This window comes from Ascidiella aspersa, chromosome 3, assembly GCF_963924565.1.
Source record: "Ascidiella aspersa chromosome 3, kaAscAspe10.2, whole genome shotgun sequence".
In the NCBI taxonomy this organism is placed as follows: domain Eukaryota; kingdom Metazoa; phylum Chordata; class Ascidiacea; order Phlebobranchia; family Ascidiidae; genus Ascidiella; species Ascidiella aspersa.
Genome location: NC_139449.1, coordinates 31,977,657 through 32,001,067, shown reverse-complemented (window position 1 = coordinate 32,001,067; position 23,411 = coordinate 31,977,657). Strand labels below are relative to the sequence as shown.

At 35.8% G+C, this 23,411-nt stretch overlaps 1 protein-coding gene across 1 annotated transcript; it reads right to left on the bottom strand.

Moving 5' to 3' along the window:
- Nucleotides 1-1,715: 1,715 nt before the first annotated feature.
- LOC146162499 (LYR motif-containing protein 5B-like) lies at nucleotides 1,716-3,081 on the bottom strand. Its single transcript, XM_083385550.1, has 2 exons — nucleotides 2,944-3,081; nucleotides 1,716-2,347 (listed from the first exon to the last, which is right to left on the bottom strand). The coding sequence occupies exons 1-2, from the start codon at nucleotides 2,980-2,982 to the stop codon at nucleotides 2,090-2,092; spliced, it is 297 nt and encodes a 98-aa protein (XP_083241676.1). The 5' UTR covers nucleotides 2,983-3,081; the 3' UTR covers nucleotides 1,716-2,089.
- Between the last annotated feature and the right edge of the window lie 20,330 nt (nucleotides 3,082-23,411).

The window sequence follows — 23,411 nt, the reverse complement described above, 5'->3', positions numbered from 1 at the left end:
GATCTCGGACCGCTTGGTGCAAGCAAGCCTTTTAGAATTGCTACACTTGAATCAGGAAGGACAAGAAATGGATCGATTTTTAACTAAAGGAACTTGTGTATAGTGTACACAAAATTTGTTGCCTTTGTGTTGCTCTGTTCACATCTGTAGTTCTCACATTTTAATAGTAGGCTATAGAGAATGAAAAACACATGTGTTTGTTAACAACTGAGATCTAGCCCCTGCGATGGCCTTTTGTTAGGATACTAGACAAGCTATTATATCATTTCCTTTATTAAACCCTTTACACTGCGATTGTGGCCGTTTACTTCTTTTCATAGACTCATTAAACAAAACAAATCAAAGACCTTTCATATTTACAAAGAGTGAATCTAACTTTGCCTCTGATTAAAAGTTTTTTTCCTAAACACGCAAGATTAAGTATTCGAAAGAGGAATTACCGTATTCAGATTCTGCGATACTCTGCAAAACAAATATACTCTACCATCCTAACTTTAAATTTCACACCAAATTTGAAAATCGTTTGCTCCTAAACGCCAAACACCGACTGAACTGAGCTTCTGACAGCTGTTCGTCACATATCAAACGGAAAGCTAGTCAACAAAAGACTTGGCCCAAAGCACACAGAATGTGACTTGGGGTTAAGAGGCGCGAAGACACTTTCGACCGCTTACACCACGCTAATGACCGAAACCACTACCGATCGCTAAGCGGTATTATTGGGCGGCGGCTGCAGCCACTTTTACCGCACTCGAGCTGTTAAGAAACCGCCGCCCATTGTAACTTAATGGCGCTTTCTTGGGCGGCGAAAACACTCGACAATTGGCAAGGAGCTGTCCCTGGCTTTAACTGCTTGCGGCCAAGGGGGTGCGAAAGAAAACGCTGTTGAGTGTTTTTACGTTGCCACGACCGAGCGGCAAAACAAATAAAAGCAATAAAGTCGGACGTCTTCGCTGAATATATTATATGCGCCAGGAAAATTAATAAAAAACTAATTAATTTTAACACAAACATAATAAGCCATAGCATGCGCTAAAGCTGATATCATTTTTCTATTTCAAATGTTTCGGAAAACTCATGAATTTTTTAAAGTACTGTGAAAACCATTGTATTGTGTTCCAAACATCTAGCCTAAGCTAAAACGCATTTTTCCTTTCAAAGCATAGCAAAAAGATAAAAAATTTCCCGCGTCAAAAAAGTGTGTGTTTCAACTTCTGGCAAATAATTTATGTTGATCGAAATATTTTTAATGTGGCTTTAATTGATATGAAATTAATTGTCAAATGCCTTTTGTTTAGGACAATTTCTAAATGGCTAAATTACTTTTTTGTTTTAAAATAAATGTCTAGTTTAATGTACCTGCTAAAAAACTGCGCAATGTTTTAAGTTTTGAAATATTAAAACAAAAAACATTAAATAGTGCGCAACAGCAATGTTTTTTTCCAAAAAAACAAAAGGGTTGTTAATACGGTATTATACCTAAAAAATGTAAAACCCAAATTTGTACAACACCTACAAGTTAGCACATATATATCACACATTTACTAGGTTTGATTAATTATAATTACCAGATATTATATTTGTATAGAGTTTTCAATAAAAATGATTCCAATTGTACTAACATCAACCCTAATTTCATATCTATTAAAGCTAAAAATAACTCAGATATGCAATATATCATAAAACACAAAACAAGTCAGTTTTTTTGAATACTTTTTTATTTAATAAACTGGTTTCTAACAGCGCTATATCTTTTACACAGAATGAAATGCAAACAAACAATTAAATAGTGAATTTGATCTTGCATAGTCTTGAACAACAGTTAAACACCAATTTGAATTGACAGAGGCAATTTTCACAGGAAAACAAAGAGCAGAAGTTCACCCTCTATTAAAGATATAGATCTGCAATTTTCACAAATCATTCCTAACCTGTACAGAAATTGCTTCTTTTATCAGAAAGTAATAATTTGAATTTTGATAAATGGGTTACTTAGGTAAAAAGTTCTGATTAGTCTAGTTTATAAGCTTTCAGGGATGATAAACCATGAACCCAGGAGCTTTTCCCTATTGTAAACTATTCACTTGGATTAGGTTTTATCAAAGTGCTTAATATTCTTTAAAATGGTCTCTTCAAAGGTTTCGTGATCGTAGTACCGGCGTTTGAGGGCTCTGTACTTGCGCAGTCGATAAAGTGCCTCCAGTTCTTTGACAACGTATTCTCCTCTTGCCACCAATATCTTGATTTCTTTAGGGTCTTTGACATCTTTGTTCTTCATGAAAACTGCATGACAGCGGTCCCGGAAATACTTGCCTCCCTTTGGATACTCTCTTCCCACAAAGATTAGCTGAAAAAGGATTATTATGTTACTTGAAAATACCTAGACTTATACCAATTTAATTAGCTTGCATACCATAAAAACAATATGTTAATTTAAAACTTTCGTTATTTCGTTTATAACACAACAGCTTTTGAATTTAAATTGTCATACCAAAAATTTTACAATTGGATATAAAAATGGTAATTGCCAAACACAAAATTTTGGTATTAGCTGGCCAGTCTGCATTTCATCGCACTTCACTAAGATAGGGTGTGCACCAACCGCGTCAAATTTTGAGATGTGCAGGTGGGCAGTTGTGCAAATATGTTTTTTGAACACCTTAGGTTGAAAATCCTACCTCTATTTAGTTCCTTTTTTCTAAATTTAAGTGGTCAATATACCAATTCAAGTGTGTACATAAATTTCTTGCTAAATAAATATGGATTTTTCACCTGACACAAAAAAATGCAGACTGGTTGTAAAATAATTTAAGTAACTTGTAGACTACAAAACCAAATTTTCTATATGTTTACACATAATACATAACTATATATTTCCTATCTTCTAAAGATATATAATATAAGTATATTTCCTATCTACTAAAATTATAAGTAATCACTTACGGTCTTGTAGAGTTGTTTAACTTTCAGTCTTAGCTCCATTTTGGTAAAAAGCGTCTAACAAAATATATGTAACTATGTTAAATGCAGAGATATTGCCATCTCTGCTGCAAACATTTGCTTTTACAATTCGTATTTAGGCAAGAACTTTAGGCATTTGTTTTGCTAAAATTTTCCCTTTATTAGAATATAATGGACGTTTACCACATAAACTGTTCACATATTGATATGTGTTTGGGTTAAAAAAACAAGTTTTTAACTTGATATATTAAAAATATATATACCAAAGAAAAGTGTTATAAACAATGACAAAAGTATTAAAAAATTTGTTTACTTAAAAATAAAAATCGTAGCGCATCGGATAATTGCTCTATGAGAAAGAGTTGCCTTGATGTCGTCGTCACTCGTCATCGTCAGTTTAGTTTTTAGAACTGTAAAATTGAAACGAAGTTGGGTGATTTTAAAAACATTCTAACTCACAGGACGTCTTGTAGCGCATGTTTTGTACAATTATTGTCTTAATTAAATGTTCAGCAATCTTGTATGCAAATGAAATAAAGGGCGCTGGGCTCCACCACAGCGTTAAAACAATTATTAAATCAACGCACAATTTTGGGTTTGGGTTAGCGGCTGGGTTTGGGTTGGTCAGGCGTTAATATTTTAACATTTGGTATGGAATGCAGTAGTGAATTCTAGACCAGCGCCAAATAAAGCCTCAGAATATTCTAAATAATGTGTTCACTTAACATTAAAACGAAAAAAAAGTTGTTGGTGAATCTTTATCAATGCTTTTCTTGATTTCATTGCAACCTGACCGTTTGCTATGGGCTACATCTGAACATAAGGTCGATAGTTTTGTGAACTCATTACCGCACGCGACTTCAGTCTGTATACTGTGGCAGGTGCACACCCGGGATTTTTTAAAAGCCATTTGTTTGTGCACACTTGAGTTAGCAAATTTTACAAAAAGGTTGACTCGTGCTAGATTGCTGAACTTCAGGTGTGCGTAAAACCTTAATTGCACACCTGCACACCTCACACCTGCGATCTGGCACTGCACACCTGCGTGCTAAAATCTCAACTGGTAGATCTTGATCACATCTCGCTGTCTTTTGATGTTTAATTTTATAAACTATTTTCAAGTGCCAAGGGGGCAGATAGCTGGCAAATATTGATCATACTAAATACTGGCGTGTACTGTTAGTTTTTAAAATGTCAATAGTTCTGTAGATTTGTTTGGCAAAATAAGGCCAATATCGCGAAAAATTGTTTCGGTGTTGCTTTGTGAAAATTTGTGAATTTTCTGAAAATTTAAAAAGGAAAAATTATCCTAAAATAATATAGACAGACATTTGTATAGCTGTTTAACACTTGAAACCAATCCTGTATAGTAGAATAACTTACCAGCAGTTACATTTTAAATCTGACAGAGTTACCTTCTAGTATTGATTTATTAAAGTGCTAAACCTGTGGCAACATGCCTTTGGCAAGAGAGACACCAGAAAACCATTACAAGCAAAGCAGAAGACCAGGGCAGGGCGAAAATACAAGAAACGAGAAGCACAAACAAAGTGGTTGGTTTTCAAACCTAATATATTGTATATACACTGTATACATTAGGTGCTGGTATAAAATTAAATAAACTAAAAAAAATATACAAGGATGAAGGATCAATCGCAACATAAAATTCAAATAAACCAAAATGATAATTTGATATTTTAAAGGGGGTAGAACACTATTAACGGTGACACTTTTTTACAGTTTTATTGCGAAAAGGAAGGTAGTCTAAAATCCCACCACTTTTTTTACAGAAATGAAACAAGTTGCCAAAATCGAAGTTGCAGGGAAAAAATAAATATGGGAGAAAAAATATACTAACAATACTTGACGCACCCAACCCAAACAATGTTAGCAAATAAACCCCAGGACAAAAAATGTGGTAGGATTTTAGACCAGCACCATTTATTAAAATAGTCTATAGTGCAGTGTTATAAACAAGTCATTTTAAAATGACTTAAGTCCCAGTCAAGTCATTCGTAAAATAACTTAAGTTCAAGTCAAGTCTTTTTAAATAAATAACAAGTCTCAGTCTAAGTCATCGGTTGCCCAAGTCAAGTCCCAGTCAAGTCATAGTTAGAGTAAGTCAAATTCAAGCCCAGTCCAAGTCAAGTCATTTTGCCCAAAAGCTTAAGTCAAGTTAAGTCAAGTCAAGTCATTACAACACTGCTATAGTGTAAGCTTACGTCATCATATTATATAGGTATTTTATATTAAAAATTAAAAATATATTTTTGTTATGTATAATACTAAAATAAACAGCATAAAAAAAATATTTGAATGTTCAAGTGTTTCCTGTAACGTGCTTTGTTACTGGCTGTCATACAAGGCGAGCACAGCTATCTGTTTAGTGATCTCGTTACCTTTCAAATATTTATATTATTATTTTTTCGCCAAACATACAATATGCTTGAAAAACAAGCGACCAAAAAAGATTATCAGGCAACCCAACTTTTGATCGGGCCCATGCGTTGCAAACCAATGACACAACTGCCTTGTTTTACACATTGCCATAGATACCATATAACTTTTGTAGGCAATTACATCTTGTTCAGTAATTAAAATATGAACATAGCCAGTATATACATCTTACTGAGTAATTGGGCAGCCTATAAAGTAAAACAAGTCACCATTTCACCCGTTATCATGGTGTCAGAGGAGTGGTTGGCCAACTGTGGGCTACAGCTCTAGCCATTTTTAGTGAGCCGCGAGTCGCTTTTCAATAGTTTAGTGTTATCATTTAGTTGTGGGCTGCGTGATAGCCGTACATTCATTTGTACTTTAAAATTACATGTGGCTTAGAATGCTAAATGTGGTTTGCCAACTTTAACTGTGTGTAAAGTTGTAAACGCAAAATTTTTCGGCCACTGCGTATATTCTTTGTTTTATAGTGTGTTTTATATTATGCATGGCAGTGTTTTGGGCATCAAGGCACGATGTAATACTTCACCTTAAAAAACAAATATCCTAAGTCTTCTACTGTTTTCGTAGTGGGCCTTTAATCCCTCTGATAGGAGTACCTTAGGCCGCAACAAAAAGTTTGCTGATCACTGTGTTAGAGCCAATATGGCCCAGATAATTTGATGTGTATTGTATGTTTGGTGAAAAGAAAAAAATATATATATATATGTCATGGAGTGTTCACGTGGTTCTACAGCGAGAGGTTGCCCGCGGCCCCTGAGCCGCGTGCTCTAGTCACGTGTTTTGTAATCATTGCTTGTGTTGTATGTTAATTGTATCGCAATGTAAATTACGCGACTACTCGCCTATAAATGCTCGTGCCCTTCTTGTGTTATACCCATTCGAATTAAACCAGTTACTTACTTGGACTCTGTTTACTATTCTTGCAAGGCAAACAAAGGTTAGAAACACAACAGAGTTTTGGCGACGAGGATATTGGATTCAAGGTCTTCTGAACGAGGTATCTACGCAGTTTGACTTTTCCAACTACTTTTGTTTGCGCAATGGAAGAAATATTGAAGCTCATGCAAGCACAGTTACAGCAACAAGCACAACGCCAGGATGAACAATCCAAACGCCACGAAGAACAGTCAAGACGCCACGAAGAACAAATGCATGTAATGATGGCTCTGGTGGAAAAGGCTGGGTTACCGCAAGCAGCTACGTCATCCGCAGCAGTACCAAGTTTCAATCCATTTGATTCTACGTCTGAGTTATGGAATGATTATTGGTCGAGGTTCAGCACGTTTATCAAAGCACACGCGGTCCCAAGCGAACGAAAGGCTCAGGTTTTCTTAACAAACCAAACTCCTACAACTTACAAGCTGTTATCAAACTTGGCACTTCAGGGCAGCCCGTCCAAAAGTGTTAATGATCTATCTATTAGCGACATTGAGGGTTTTATGAAGAACCAGTTTGACCCAAAGCGATTCGTCATTCGGGAACGGTTCAAGTTTTGGAGTAATATGCAACGGAAGCCTGGTGAGACTGTTCAAGAATTGGCTGCACGCATTCGTCTTGAGGCAGCCACTTGCGACTTTTCGGCAATCAGAGACCCGTTGGACGAGGCACTTCGCACGCGCTTGATTTGCTCGATCGGCAATGAGGCTGTTCTCAAGGCACTTTTCAAAATTAAGGCTGATGAGCTCAGTTTTGCGCGAGCCATCGAAGTTTCCATTCAAACGGAGGATGCTGCTAAAGTTGCGAAGGAAACTGTATATGGAAACCGAGGCTCTGTTCAAAAGGTACGCGAAGCAGCGAAGCCAAGTCCGTCTCCGTATACTAAAGTTTCAAAGGACGCCGCAAGTTATGCTTCGAGGGACAGTAAAGCCAAGTCGAACATGTGTTGCTATCGCTGTGGCAAGTCTGGACATTTTGCTTCCACATGTCGTCACCGAAGTTCAACTTGCAAGTTTTGCAGACGTATCGGTCATTTGGAAGTAGCTTGTCGAAAGAAACTGGCGTCAACAAAACCTTTAAGCATGGTTCATACGGTGAAGCCTATTTCAAGCATTGGGAGGTCAACTCCGAAGCTGGACGTCAATATTTACGTTTTAGACAAGATTTGTTGCTTGGAGCTTGATACTGCTACTACCGGAAACTTCTTATCTGTTGATACATGGAAGCGAATTGGCAGTCCAACGCTGGAGACGCCTACTTACCGTTTCAATTCGGCGACAGAACATTCAGTGCCACTAATCGGTATTTTTCAGGCAGAAGCAGCATATGATGAAACCAAGTGTACGCTAGAGTTCCACGTATCTAAGATACCGAACCTTGATTTACTTGGGAGAAATGCTATTCAGTCTCTAAAAATATCAGTGGACAAATTGATATTTACCGATGTTGTTCCCGTACGTGCTTTATCTATCGATACTCAACCTGATATTCAGTTACAAACGGATTGCCGGAAACTTTGTAGTCAATTTCCGGACCTGTTCAAAGAAGAGTTAGGTTGTCTAAAGGACTTTGAATTAGAGGTACAATTCAAATCCGCGACGAAGCCTGTGTTTTGTAAAGCTCGCTCAGTTCCGTTTGCTCTTCAGCAAGACGTGGGACAAGCATATGATGTTGGCATCACTAAAGGAATCTGGACTCCAGCGAAGTTCAACGACTGGGGTACGCCTGTGGTACCCATACGCAAAACTCCGCTTCCAGGGAAATCCAAAGGTCGATTGCGCGTGTGTGGTGACTATTCGGTGACGGTAAACCCGCAACTGGCCACGCACCGCCACCCTTTGCCGCTTCCAGAAGATTTGTTACGCAAGTTGCAAGGTGGATATGGCTTCACGAAAATCGACTTGGCTGATGCGTACAATCAGATACGTCTCGGACCAGAAAGCCGAAAAAGGTTGGCTCTTAGCACACATCGTGGAGTTCTTCTGCAAAATGTTTTACCTTTCGGTATACACTCCGCTCCAGGGTATTTTCAGGAAATAATGGATGACCTTACAAAAGACCTTCCAGGAGTTGCTGTCTACTTGGATGATCTTTTAGTCAGTGGTTCGTGTGCAGAGGAACATCTTCGTAATCTTCGTCAAGTTTTCCAACGGTTGCATGACAAAGGACTTCGCTGCCGATTGGAGAAATGTGTGTTCGCGCAACCCAAAGTGGAATACTTGGGGCATACACTGTTTAAAAGTGGAATTGCAAAAGGTTCCAAGCTTGATGCTGTATTGAATATGTCACCTCCGAAGGATGCAACAACTCTACGTTCATTCTTGGGGTCCGTTCAATTTTATGGAAAGTTTCTGCCGACCAACTTTGCCGAAGTGGCAGAACCTTTATATCAACTTACCCGGTCTAACATTTCGTGGAAATGGGGAGCGGTTCAACAAAAATCTTTCGATCAGTTAAAAGCATGGCTTTCGGAAGATAATGTTTTAACTCACTTCAATTCATCGCTTCCGATCGGAATTGCATGTGATGCTTCAAGTGTTGGAATTGGCGCTGTTTTATTTCACCGTTATCCTGACGGTACTGAAAGGCCGATATCTAATGCTTCAAAGACGCTTTCAACCAGTCAGCGCAACTATAGTCAAATACAAAAGGAAGCTCTTTCTATTATTTTCGCGCTGAAAAAGTTTTACCAGTACTTGTTCGGGAGGAAATTTATTCTTGTCACCGACCACAAACCGTTACTGGCACTATTCGGGCCAAGCAAGCCTACTCCGGCACTTGCGGCAAATCGACTCGCAAGATGGGCACTTTTTCTCAGTCAATTTAACTATGACATTGAGTATAGAAAGACGTCAGAACACGGCAATGCTGACGCACTTAGTCGTTTACCTGGAGGTAAAGATGAGGAGTTCGACGGAGAGGAGAGTGTAGATGACGTGGACACCGTTTGCTCCATCACTACATTAAGCTTACAAGTGAAGCCCGCCGATAGCGCCACCCTCCAGAAGGAAACCAAAGTGGATTCTGTCTTATCGCGTGTTGTGCGATTTACAAGGGAAGGCTGGCCACCTAAATGCAATCAAAGTGCTGATGATGACGCGGAGAAGTTTCGGAAAATATCCGATTCGTTAAGTACTTGCCATGGATGTTTGCTCTATGGATCGCGAATTGTAATTCCGCTCAGACTTCGACCCCAAGTCTTGCAGCTATTGCACCAGGGACATTTCGGTGTTCAGCGCATGAAGCAACTGGCACGAACCGCCGTATACTGGCCAAATATTGATGCAGATATATTGTCATTGTGTCAGCGTTGTACTACTTGTGCACAGCATCAGAACGCACCAACCAAAGCAGTCATTCATCCGTGGATGATGCCAGAGAAGCCGTGGAGCAGAATTCACATTGATCATGCAGTGAATTTTATGGGCTACAATTGGCTGGTGGTAATCGATGCATACTCTAAGTATCCGTGCATTCACCGAACGCAATCCATGTCAACCAAAACTACTATGGAATTTCTAGAACAGGATTTTGCGCATTTCGGGTACCCGCACACTATTGTCTTGGATAATGCTCAAGCATTTCTTTCGGCAGAATTTCAAGAGTTCTGCAAACAAAGGGGAATTATACATTTAACAGGTGCTCCTTATCACCCTGCTACAAACGGTGCTGCCGAGAGGCTTGTGCAGACTTTCAAGAAAGCTCTCCGTAAGTCATCGAAGTCTCCCCACGAAGCGCTATTGGAGTTCTTAATCCAGTACCGACGTACACCTGACAGCAACGGTTTCTCTCCGAGTGAGTTGTTAAACGGACGTCAAATTCGTGCTCGGATCGACACCTTGTTTCCCACGCCAGCTCACGTAAAGCAACGCGAGCAGATGAAATGTGCATCGAAAGATTATCCTCGAAGGGAAATCATTCACAAACTACGACACTCGTTTAAAGTTGGCGATCCCTGTTATGCGTTATACTTTGGTCCAAAGCGAGACAAAGATGGACGTTGGGTCCCAGCTATTATAACCAAACGACATGGCAGTCGAAGTGTAAATGTCAAGGTGATTCCCCGTGGTCCGATATGGAGGCGCCATATCGACCAACTTCAATTTCGCTACACCAGCGACGAGGACGCTGATCCAGGAGAAAATAACTTTCCGGCTCCTCGACCCTCAACGAATTCTACGCGGCCAACCTTGGTTCTGCCAAATCCCAATTTGGCCACAGCCAATCAAGATGAGTACGGACCTCACAATCCACGACGCTCGAAACGCCCACGTAAGCCTCGACAGCTATATTGCTGTTAACGAGGCGTTTCTTTCAAAGGGGAGGTGTCATGGAGTGTTCACGTGGTTCTACAGCGAGAGGTTGCCCGCGGCCCCTGAGCCGCGTGCTCTAGTCACGTGTTTTGTAATCATTGCTTGTGTTGTATGTTAATTGTATCGCAATGTAAATTACGCGACTACTCGCCTATAAATGCTCGTGCCCTTCTTGTGTTATACCCATTCGAATTAAACCAGTTACTTACTTGGACTCTGTTTACTATTCTTGCAAGGCAAACAAAGGTTAGAAACACAACAATATATGTAAGACATGTTATCATGACAACTATATTAGTCTGGTTTCATTGCAAAATTATTTTTACTTTATAGACTATGAACGGTTTAAACAAAGTTTAATAAAGGGACTGCATGTTACATGACATTTAAAACAGCATAAATATGTTTAACAAACCTGGGTTAATATTATTAGAAGGCTAAAAATCATGTGACAGTGTTGACAATAGTAATCGTCTTTGATCGGCTAGGTGTTCGGTGTTACAAGATGATTTGCACAGTAAAATTTGATTTTTGTGCACTTGCAGAACTACCCATTCATATAATTTACTTAAAAACCTTGGTAAAATGTATAAACAAGAAAATACACAGATCCAAGGAGTGGCTATGTGAAATAAATGTGTTATTTATGGGGCCCGCAAAAGTCAATAAAGTTAAATTTTTTTAAGGACCTCGTCTGTCCACGAATCAAAGAATGAAGGTGTTTTTTCACCTAGGGGACTGTTTCTAAGAAGTTTATAGGTCAAAGGAAAGTTAAAATTTACAATAAAGTTAAAAATTTTTAATGAAGTCAAAATTTGTCAAATTATCACTTTTGACAAAGTTTTTGTGTTTCTTGAGAGTAATTTTTGTAGGAATCGTCGTGGAAGCATTGTAAATCAGGAGCTGCGACACAATTAAACCAAATTAACATATAAAAGCAGGAAATATGTCACAATGCCCACTTGAATCAGCAGTAACTATTATCGCAAATTGTCCATTTTTGTTATTTATGGTTACGTATTTAAATCTACATAATAAAAGAGAAAGTTTGTGAAATGTGTGTGTGTGGTAAGATGTTCGCCCAGTCATTTTACAATATATTTGTGTTACATCACAATGGAATGTTACGTCACACTCAATGCGATTTACAACATGGTACAATGTTACCAAGATTGTGTTTAAGCATGTATCCCAAGCCCCAGCGTTGGTTAATTTAATATAGGTATATTTAGAAGTTTCTGTGGACCCCCGGTTGAGAACCACTGTTATAAACTATGCTAACAAACGTGTGCAACGTTCCAAGTAAAGACTCAAGTTTAACAATGCCAAATTTAGGCAGAGTTTGCAAAATATTGCGTTTGTTGTCGCAGTAAGTAAAAGATTATCCAAGTTTAATTTACCTGCCGGGAAATAAAAAAATAAAAATTTAGACAGATTTCGCAAAATATCGCATTTGTTGTCGCAGTAAGTAAAAGATAGTCCAAGTTTAATTTACCTGCCGGGAAATAAATAAATAAATTAAGTACATTTCCTTCATAAAGTAAAATTTTAATGTTTCCAACTAAGACTATTATGTTTAGGAATTGATGCCTGTTTACGCGTAAAATTTAGGTAGAGTTCGCAAATTTACGAAGAATTGAATTTTTATTTATAAGCCGTTTGTTGGCGATAGTGATTGAGGCCAAATCCTAATGACTTCTTACAATGTGTTTACCCACGCAATACTTAGCAGAGTTTGCGAAATATTGCGTTTATTGCAGTAGTTTACAGTAAGCATTTGTTTTTTCAATGAGGATTTTTCTCACGTTTGACGCAGTTTACCACCGGGATTACGTATTTACTTAAACATGACGATATCAAGCAAGTCTAAGCAATTGCTGCTGCAACCTAAAGTTTTACGTTTGGGAGTTATGCTCAAGTGACTGTCACGGATTTTCATTACTTAAAAGATGTATTGCATGCTTAGCCAAGTGTTGTGCGCTATAGTTAACCGGCTTCACATCACATGATTTAAAATTTCTATTTAGTGACACTCAGTTGAAACGTTTAGGCATAAGCAAATTTGTTATGACATTTAAAAAAATATGTTTGCATTATTTATTTCATTTACGAACCTGGGCAACTATTTTCATTTACTAACCTGGGCAACGCCGGGTATTTCGTCTAGTAATTCTTATAAAACACTTCATCTTAAAGAACGTGGTCTTTTCGAAGATCAACAGTTTGGATTTTAGGAATAGCCTATACCAGTGTTGTAATGACTTAAGTCATTGACTTGACTTAAGTGCACTTAAGTCACTGTTTTCAGATGACTTGACTTGACTTTAGTCCTTTGACCAAAATGACTTGACTTGACCTAAGTCTTTTGGACAAATGACTTGACTTGGACTTAAGTCATTTTGTCAAATACCTTGGGAGTAAATTAAGTGTTTTTCATTTGAATTTATCTCAAGTTTTGCACATTAAACACTCTTATTGCTTTATATTGCGTTTGTGTGTTTTTTTAGTTAAATTGTTGCTTGTAATCGGACGAGTTTACCAATTTTAATAGTTTAACAATTTACTTTTATGTTAATGACATGACTTGAAATTGACTTGCTCTCATAATGACTTGACTGGGACTTGACTTGGGCAACCAATGACTTGGACTGGGACTTGACTTGTTATTTTTGCAAAAGACTTGACTTGGACTTAAGTTATTTTTTAAATGACTTGACTTGGACTTAAGTTATTTCAAAATGACTTGTTTACAACACTGGCCTATACTGACATTCTGTAATACAAAAATGCCTAAGCAATCTAAATCTATGGCCAAAAAACCCGACACACTTTTTATAATCCATAAAGCACCTTGACTTTGCGACAAAATATCACGTTTTGGTCTGAAATCGACAAAATATTATGTTTGGATAACTGCCATCAATTCAAAGAAGAACTGTGGCTTCTACAAACAAGCAATTTCGTTAGGTTAAAATAAAGTTAAAATTTGATAAAAATAAAGTTAAAATAAAAATGGCCCTAGTTATTTATTAATGTTTTGTAATTTATACTATTTTACTTGTTTACATTGTTTTCAATTTATTCAGCACTTCATTAACTGGGTTGTATAACATTTCTGCGCATCAACATGAACATTTCTTTGAAGGAAAATTCATGGTTTTAATTCAATTTTTTTCGTAAAATCGAAAAAAAACTGACCCTTTACAGACCATTTTGTTAAACAATGGCATGTAAATTTCAGATTAATGCAGCCTCTGAGAACACGATTGTAGCAGCCTTGTGTCCTAAATTATTTAATTCTAATAGAAAGCTTAACTCGCTAATTCTGCCTATTTATTTTTGGACATTACCGTGAGGTCGTGTTGTTCTTCGTAACTAATCTGCTCAAAGCTCTTAATAAAACACAAGCCACTCAATTCTACTTGTAAATATATATTACATGCATAAATATTATTTTACATAGTTATTATGTTATAAATTAAACCTACACACAACACGACATGCTAATACATTAGTATACTTAACCGATGGTACTTTGACAACAAGCAACTGACCAACGTTGACTTACGACTGGCGAATACATGTTACAGCACGAAATGTTTTATAGACGGCACAACACATGTACTAAGCACTCAATCCAATCCATATAAGCATGCGACAGCGAACGGCTTGATGAGCCTGTCATACTAAAATAGACCGCCATATGCTTATAATTCGCGACAGCAGTTGATTGCTACGAATAGGCTCGGCTGTTTGCTAACAGCCGGCAAGCAACTGCAATACCAATTAAGATGTGACGAAACTTCTAGATGCTGGAGTTTGTAAGGACGCAAGCGCCTATCTAAACCCTTAGTATAATACAGTAGCCGACCCGCATGTGACCAGTATTATGTGCGTCATGACGTAATCGTGACGTAACAACGATTTGCCTACAAACTTGTCCTATTCTTGCAAATTGTTTTAGCTTCCAAATCAACTGGATCCACTTGGCCTCTTCCGAAAATTGTAGTTGTTTTTGGTACTGTTTTACTGTTTCTTGGTGCATCTATTGGAATTGCATTATATTTTAGTAAGTATACTTTTTGAAGAGGTCAGAGAAAAGGTTATGTAATTAATATTATAATTGGTATTCTATAACTTTAGTGCTTTTCTTTAACTTTCAACTTTTTTTTAACTTTTAACTTGTCAAAAAAGTCAAAATTTTGTTAAAATTATCACTGTCTAATTTTTTTCTAGTCAAAATTGATTGAAAATCCACAATAATGATTTACAAAATAAAAAGAAACTACCGTCAGCTTTTTGAAATTGTCATTCAGTTAAAATTTTATTAAAAAAAACTAGTTTGAATCACATGCAACCAAATTTTACCTGTATTAGCAATGTCCAGTATTTGGTTTGTTAATTTTGTGCAATTATTTTAACCTTGTATTTCAACTGTTTACATATTTCTAAAATAACCAGCAGCTTTTTTTTCTTTGACACTTTCATGGCTGTTTACCTTTTTGAAATGACAAAAATATAAACTAAGCATTTTCAATAGTTTAGCATAAGCCTGAAAAAATAACTGACTTGTGCATCAGAACTCTGTGGTAGGCGACAAGACACTAATGCAGAACTTCAAACAACATATGTTCTTTAAGCAAATGTATTTATATTATTTCAAATTTTTTAAGTATTTTTTTTGCCCTAGTGATTATGTATTATTATAAAGTAATTTTTGTAAATTTGGACAACTTTAGTAAAAGAGTACAAATTTAGAGTTCAACCTTTAGTTGTTTAATTTGTTTCTACGTTTAAATTGATATGTTTAAATATTGTTTTGCAACAAATCTTCTCTTTTCATAAACTAAATTTTTTGCAATAGCTGCTTCGTCCGAGTCAAAGGACCACCGCTGTAATGTGGAAAATTCTACAGCTATGGATGTATTTTATTGCAACGGTAACCAATTTGTTGTACTATTGTACAGTCTAGAAGACCCAATCACAAAATTATTGTCCGATTTGTTCAAAAATAAAACTTTTAAAAATATTTTTATTTTTTTCTGTAAACTTTTTTCAAGATTGTCTACATTTGTTCCGTTTGATCCTTTAAATTACGAAAAAAAGAAGCCAAATTGAAATTTTCATTATGTATTAATAGTTATTATAATCTGCCATATCAGTTCTAAAATTAAAGCATGTACACCATTAACAAACAATAGTACAGTGGTTCTTAACCTTTGCTAACATGCCAAACCCCTAAGCCCCAGGGGTTCGGTCAAACCCTTGTTAAGAACCACTGCACTAGTATATGACATAAAGACATGTTACCAAGTAACAACCCTAATAAGATTTTATTAGACATCTTTTGCACCATTAATTATATGTTTCATATCATATTGTTACTTGTACATGATTTATGTAAAAGCAATTGCTGTTAATCATTTACAGAGAGACTCAAATAGAGGACTCAATACAACAGTGTGGTCATATTAAAATTTGAACAAACAAATATATGTGTGATTTTTTTTTCTGCAGCATTGAATTGTAAATTTGATGTATCCACGTGTGACTTCTCTTGCCCACTTGGCTTTGTTAGCAATCCAAAGGATTTATGTCCTATCAGTTGTGAATGTGCAGATTCAGGGATTTTTCAAGGTGACATTCAGTTTAGTGAGGAAAATGTTCCACGCATGCTTGAGGTATTTTTCTTTTCTGTTTACTATTGTTTTAAGAAATACTTTAGTTGATGGTTTTATTAAACACCGGCATTCTTTATCTATTTTTGTAAGTGAAGGTATTGTTTTGTTCTTAGATTTTGTACTAAAATTCATTATGAACACTGAATGTCGCAGACTAGTTGGGACATGATCCCCCAAGTAGCTGCTAAGGATAAGGATTGACTTACATTTCACAAAGCAAAGACGTTTATTGGACAGTATGGCAATTTGTATAAGGCAAACACACACGCACACCATGTGCTCACATTAGGCTAAAGCTTGTCTTTAACAACATGATCTTAATTAATTTCACCTAGACATAAAATGAGTCTGTTTATTTGGAATATTGTGCTCGCTTGAGACACGTTTCCACTTTGTAATTTGTGAAGGGAAGTTGTGCAGTGGCAGAACTTGTGTAGCCAAGTGTAGCGTGATTTACCCGCCCAATGGTCAAGGCAATTATAGTGCCTCTTGCCGCAGATTTTTCGTACTTAGCCTGGTTAAAACCAGTGTTGTAAACAAGTGTTTTTGAAATGACTTAAGTCCCAGTCAAGTTATTTGTAAAATAACTTTAGTCCATGTCTAGTCTTTTTGTATAAACACCAAGTCAAGTCCCAGTCCAAGTCATCGGCTGCCCAAGTCAAGTCCCAGTCAAGTCATAATTAGAGCAAGTCAACTTCAAGTCCAGCCCTTGTCAAAAAAATAAAACTTTAAATTATGAAAACCGGCAAACTGCTCCGATTATTATGAGCAACTCAAGTTGAAAATAAAATAAAAGCAACATATTGCAAGCAAATTCTTTATGTGCAAAGATTGGGCTAAATAACGCAATTTTATAATTAATTGCTTAATTAAAACAATTTATTTTAACCCAAGTCATTTGTCCAAATAACTTAAGTCAAGTCAAGTCGTTTGCCCAAAAGACTTAAGTAAAGTCAAGTATTTTTGCCAAAAGACTCAAGTCAAGTCATTTAAAAACAGTGACTTAAGTGCACTTAAGTCAAGTCATTGACTTAAGTCATTACAACACTGGTTAAAACTAATTCGGGGTATTTTTTTGTTGTACGTTGTCTGGATAAAACTAATTCTTATAGATACATTTTTGTCCTTACGTAGTTTGGACAAAACTAATTTTGGCACTTTTTGAAAATTTGTTGACTAAATAAAAATGGGATACTTGAAGTATTATATTTAACAATTGTTGCAAAATAGTAATTATATAGGCTCCAGAAGACGACTGGAGTTCGAATTTTAGTTAAAAAACAACTTTTTATTTTGCTTGTACACTTTTTTACACCTAAGTGCCCAAAATGCGGTTGCGAACACTGGTCTACATTTACTAATTTTGTAACAGTGAAATATTTTTATAGTACTCTAAAATAACAACAAGTGTTTGTTTTAATATATTAGGATTTTCAAATTTTGCTAGGTTTATCTGCATCTGTAAGAACAATTTTTGAGTCACAAAAAAAACAAACACATATATAGCTGTCATTGGTTTCACATTTTAAAATACCACCTTTAGGCTAGACCCAGTTGATTAATTCAACAACCAAATAAAAAATTGAAGTAGTATGAAACATGAAAAATCCTTGACGCATTTAATAATTTGCACACAGCATGCAAAAATTCTTGGCGAGTGTTATTTTGTCTGGGCGAGTGCCGATTGGTAGACACTTGTCCGACTGGCAAGTGCAAATGTTAATTTAATATCAACCTTAAATCATTTAAGTTGCATACTATTAATTGTTTTCTTTAGTTGTATGGCATACTATGACATGTTTCAGGACTATGGCCTGATGGAACCAGGTGAACCACAAGTTTCGCTTTTTTCTGCATCCAACTTTTATAATGATATTGTTCGTTGGCCAGCTGATAGTAGCGGAAGAGTTAAAATTTATTACTTCTTTGGTCCTAAAACTAGTAAGTGTTTAGTGTAGTTACCTTTATAGGTGTTTTATTCTCATGGTTGTATGTTAGTCATACCAAAAAAAGCTTTTTCATAAAAAAAATATTTGGTTTTGAATCTAGAAAGACAGATCTAGAATATCTCATCCTACTATATTTCTTGTAAATTATTATTTAACTTCTATAGTTGGCTTAAAACTTAAGTTAAAGGAAGCATTTGTTTAAGGTGTCTATTTTTTTAAACTTATTTAAGATCCATCGTACCACACAATGTTAAGCAAAGTTGCTGAATATTTTTCTCAAAAGACCTGCATTGACTTAGTCGCCAAGACAAAAGATACTATCCCAGCTGGACACATTGGTCTCAAAATAGTAAATGAACCTGGTTGTTCGTAAGTTTGTACTTTTATGTATTGTATCAACTGCAAACAAGTTTAAAGTTCATAGTACACTGCTGTACTATTAGTTTTCATTTAGCCTATTGCTTAAAGTCATTCCAAGCCACTGTTTTAATTCAATATCAACCTCTGATGTAAAAATCAATGTTTTTATTTTTTAAACCATTTTAATTTTTTCTATTTTTTTTTAATTCTGTCGGTTTGATAATTGATTTAATAACTAAAAAATATTTTACATTTTTTATTGATAAATTGTTTGGCCAGCCTATAAAATAAATTGTCAGTTAACTAGTTAATTTGTTAAGTCAAAAGCTTTCTTTGTTTTTTATCTGTTTTTTGGATATGATAATTTTGTCTAGTAAATTGCCAGAAGAAAAATACTGGAAATAACGATGCTAATTAATTTTTGACAGATCTTATGCAGGGGTTAAAACTAAAGCAGTAGACTTTGCACAGAAATTAACACTTTCACAAGCGGGTTGTGTTGCTATGCCAGTTGTCTCCCATGAGTTTATTCATGCCCTCGGGTGGACACACATGCATAATCGTAACGACCGGGACAACTATTTTGAGTTTTTAGAGGAGAATTGTCAACCAAGTAAGAGTTATTTTGGAAGTTATCAACCATATATCGTGTATGAGCAATTTATTATGTTCCCAATCTATCAGGTGACCTATATTAATGTTTACCCATTTAAACGAAATAAACAAAAATGCTTTCATGCTTCACACAATTAAGAGTCAACTTTTGTTTTTCATGTTGTCTCATTTATATGTTATCAAAAAATATTGAATTGCTTTTAGTATGATAATTATATATTATCAAAGGAGGGGGGGGGGGTGTGATTCTGCTTGTTGTCCAGCATGTGGCAAACCGTGCCAAAAAATGCTGTTTAAGAACATGTATACAAACCAAAATAAAAATACTTTTAAATCATTGTTAAAATTTTTTCTGGCAAGTACTATCAAGTTCAAAAGTCATTTATCCAAAAGACTTAAGTTAAATCCTTCTAGTCAAGAATTTTCACATACTTGTCTTCATTATGTCAAAAAGCTTTTAACATAGCAAACCTGCTATAGTTACGTTTTTTACTAACGGTACCCAAAGATTTGTGGAACTATGCATTTTTATGGGGGACAGAAATGACCTTAATTTTGAAACTGTAGGGAACAGAAATGACCTTAATCTACCTTTTTAGTAATAAACTCAGACAGCTGTAAATTAAAAGCCTTATTATTTCTGAATTTGATCAAAAATGTTAAAGAAACTATTTTCTACCTGAGAATTATTTGAAATGTAGCTATTTGTCTAAAAACTATTTTTTACAGATTATAGGTACGCCTTTAGAAAAATGAAAGCTAGTGAGACACAAGATTTAGGAAAGGAATATGACAAAAAGTCTGTCATGCAATATGATGGTTGGTCCTTTGCTATAGGAGCAAATACTAATGCTAGACATGATGGTGCTACTTTAATTGAACGCAGCTCAGGTTAGTAACATTTGTGATTGCGTTTTTAACTCTATGGCAAACAACAGGTCTTGTAGTTATCCTGTCCAATATGAAACCTAAATTGCCACTTGTAAGGCTTACTGTGTGTTTTCAGGTGAAGCATTTAGAAAAGACCATCGAACTGTTACTTCTCAAGAAGATATAAATACAATTCGCCAGGTTTACTGTGGTAAGCCAAGTCTCCAGAGTAACAGTCAAATAGTGTCCAGATTAACAGTTATATTGCCAGGATTCTTGAATTTCTAAAAACTGCTTCATAGCAATGGTTTAAAATAACCTGAGTCCGACTCCAGGCAATAAAATAAAATGAAGTCTGACTCCCGAGCCAAATATGCCATTTTGTCGAGGCCCGAGTCTGGTTGCTACTCTACAGCCTGTATTTCACCCATATATATAACTAATTTAAGGTGGTGTCACTTATTTTAACCACTCACATTACCTGTTTGCAAAATATCCATTTTTATCATTTACAGTTGGCGGCAATATTAGATTTAAAATTTGGTTCTGTGTATGTCGGACTCAGGACTCTGGTAGTTTTTCATGATGTTACTGGAGTCCCCACTCCGGCACCGCAGCCCAGGCTGTGGTAATCAATTATTTGCGCAGCTTTATTTACAACCTTAGACTTTTGTTTCATTGTTCAGCAAATGCTTTTATTTTTTGTAAAATTTGATATATCAAATGCTAACAAAACTCTCAGATTGACATTTCTTCAGTTTTATTCAAATGTAGTTAATTGTGAAAGTTTGGTCGTTTTTTATTAATGATGCAACACGATTCCTCATAAAACTCCTTAAAATAGTTATTGTTTAGAATTTTAATCTTTTGTTAATTCCTTTTTATTACAATATACAAATGTTGACATATTGTTTTGTTATAAATTGTTTATTTGCGACTTAAATGAATAAAGTTAAAAGTTAAATAAAGATAATAAAAATATACTAGGATTTGATATTCTGGATTCGTTATTTTAGATTTTAAACCTATTATTCTAGAATACCTTGGGATTGTACTTACGTTGAAACGTTTTTTAGTTGTAAGTCCACTAAATATATTTAACAAAATTGCAGGCCCTTCTACACCAACTTTTGGTACAGTTTTTGTCATCGACAAAACAAAAACAAAGTATTTGGGTAAGTTTTTATGTAGTATACCAGTTTGCTATACTGTACCCAGTGTTGTAAACAAGTCAGTTTTAAATGACTGAAGTCTCAGTTAAGTCATTTGTGAAAGGATTAAGTCCAACTCAACTCTCCAAAAAATTACAAGTCAAGTTTAGTCCCAAGTTATTTTTAGAGCAAGTCAACTTCATGTTAAAACACTGATAAAAAAATAAACAATTAACTATTAAATTGGTCAACTTATTTTTGATTACACTGGTCAACAGCAAATTTAAACTGCAGAGCAATATATCATTCTACCACACACAAAAACAGTTTAAAGTGTCAAATATCCGTTTATTTACTGATACCTAAAAATTTCATCATGACAACAACCTGAGCTTTTGTTGGATTTGTTTTTATGCTTGTGCAGTTTTTCAAAACTGTCACTTGTGTATATTGCAGTATATTTGACCAAATCGTAGGTTAGGTACACATAGAAACCAAAAACTGCCAAATTCAAGTAAACCAACCTTATTTTAAAAACATTTATAATATGATAGCCATAAAACTAAACTAATACACATGGGAATTTTCGATGGCCCTATAAACGCCGTAAGCAAGCAATGTTGTTTTGCCTATGGTAAGAAAAGGCTACAAAGATAGTCACTTTACTTTTGTTTAATATTGTCGAATCTAAATGAATTGTTCCCTAATCTGACAAGCCTATCAGGCCTAACATACATGACGCAACCGTACAACAAAACTTTACCTATATTAACAAAAAGAGATGCCACACAGTCAATGCTGCGCTATATTTAACATACTTGACTTTATCTTATCTTGTAATTTTGAATTTAAAAGCAATACATTCAAAAAGGGCAAAACGTGGTACTTTGGGTACTAACTGAAATTGCTAAAACTTTTACATTTGTAAGTTCAGTACCACAAAATAAAACTGAAAACTCAACCCAAATTTGTAGTTTATGAGAGTGAGACTAGACCAGGGGCGTGCAACCTGCAGCGGAACGGAAATGTGTGGCCCACGCTGTGATTTTGAAGTTGCTTTAATGAATCGTTGCAACTCAATATTTTGCTTTACCAAGTGGAGTCGCTTGTTTATTTTCTATTGTGGCTGTTTTTCACGTTTTACACTTGCTTAAACTTTAGTAAAATTCATGGCAACTTCTGTTGATTTCCCAGCAAAAAAGAGAAAGGTAGAGGAAGAGAAGAGAGTTTTCCAAGAAAGATGGACCTTGGAACATTTTTTGTTAAAAATTTAGATGACAAACCCATGTGTCTTATTTGTAATAGAAGTTTTAGTGCTACAAAAGAGTACAATGGTAAACGACACTACGAGACAAAACAATCTGGGTCTTTTAACGAAAGACTGGATGGAGATGATAGAAAAATGAAAGTGAAGCAATTGAATTGACAGGGTTTCCTATGTTTCAAATCCTGCGTTGTGCCAACGAAAAGGTGGTTAGAAGGAAATAAAACTGTATTCCGATGGTGATTTGGTGAAGAAATGCCTGATCATTGTTGCACTAAAAATTTGCCCAAAAATACTGCCGTTGCTCCAGAAAACAAGTCTGTCGCGATGGACAGTGGCAAGCCGTATTGGGGAAATTGCTGGTGACATTTGTGTCACTCTTAAGGACAAAGTGAAAACTTTTGTTTTGTGGAGCTTTGCAATTGATGAAAGTACAGATCCGAAATGACTCTCTCTTGAAAAAATTACACGATTGACTATGTTTGGGAAACGTGTCGACAGGTAGATAAATGAAACAGAAGAACTTTTGCCCATGCAGTCTATAGAAGCACTACGTGTGCTGATATAGTTAGGAAGGTTTTTAATGCTTTTGAAACTTTCGGATTGGACCGGTCTGCCTTATGTAGAGTTGTGACAGATGGTGCCTGAGCCATGTCCAAACATGTTATTATATTAGTAGGCCTCTTGAAGTCTGCCGCACAAGAGAAAGAAATCAGTGATGATATTGCAATTTTCCACTATTATTCATCAAGGAAATCGGTGCAAAAAGACATTGAAATTTAAACATGTCCTTGGTCCGGTCACTAAAGCAGTAAATTGTATACAAACGCAAGGTCTTAATCATCGCCTAT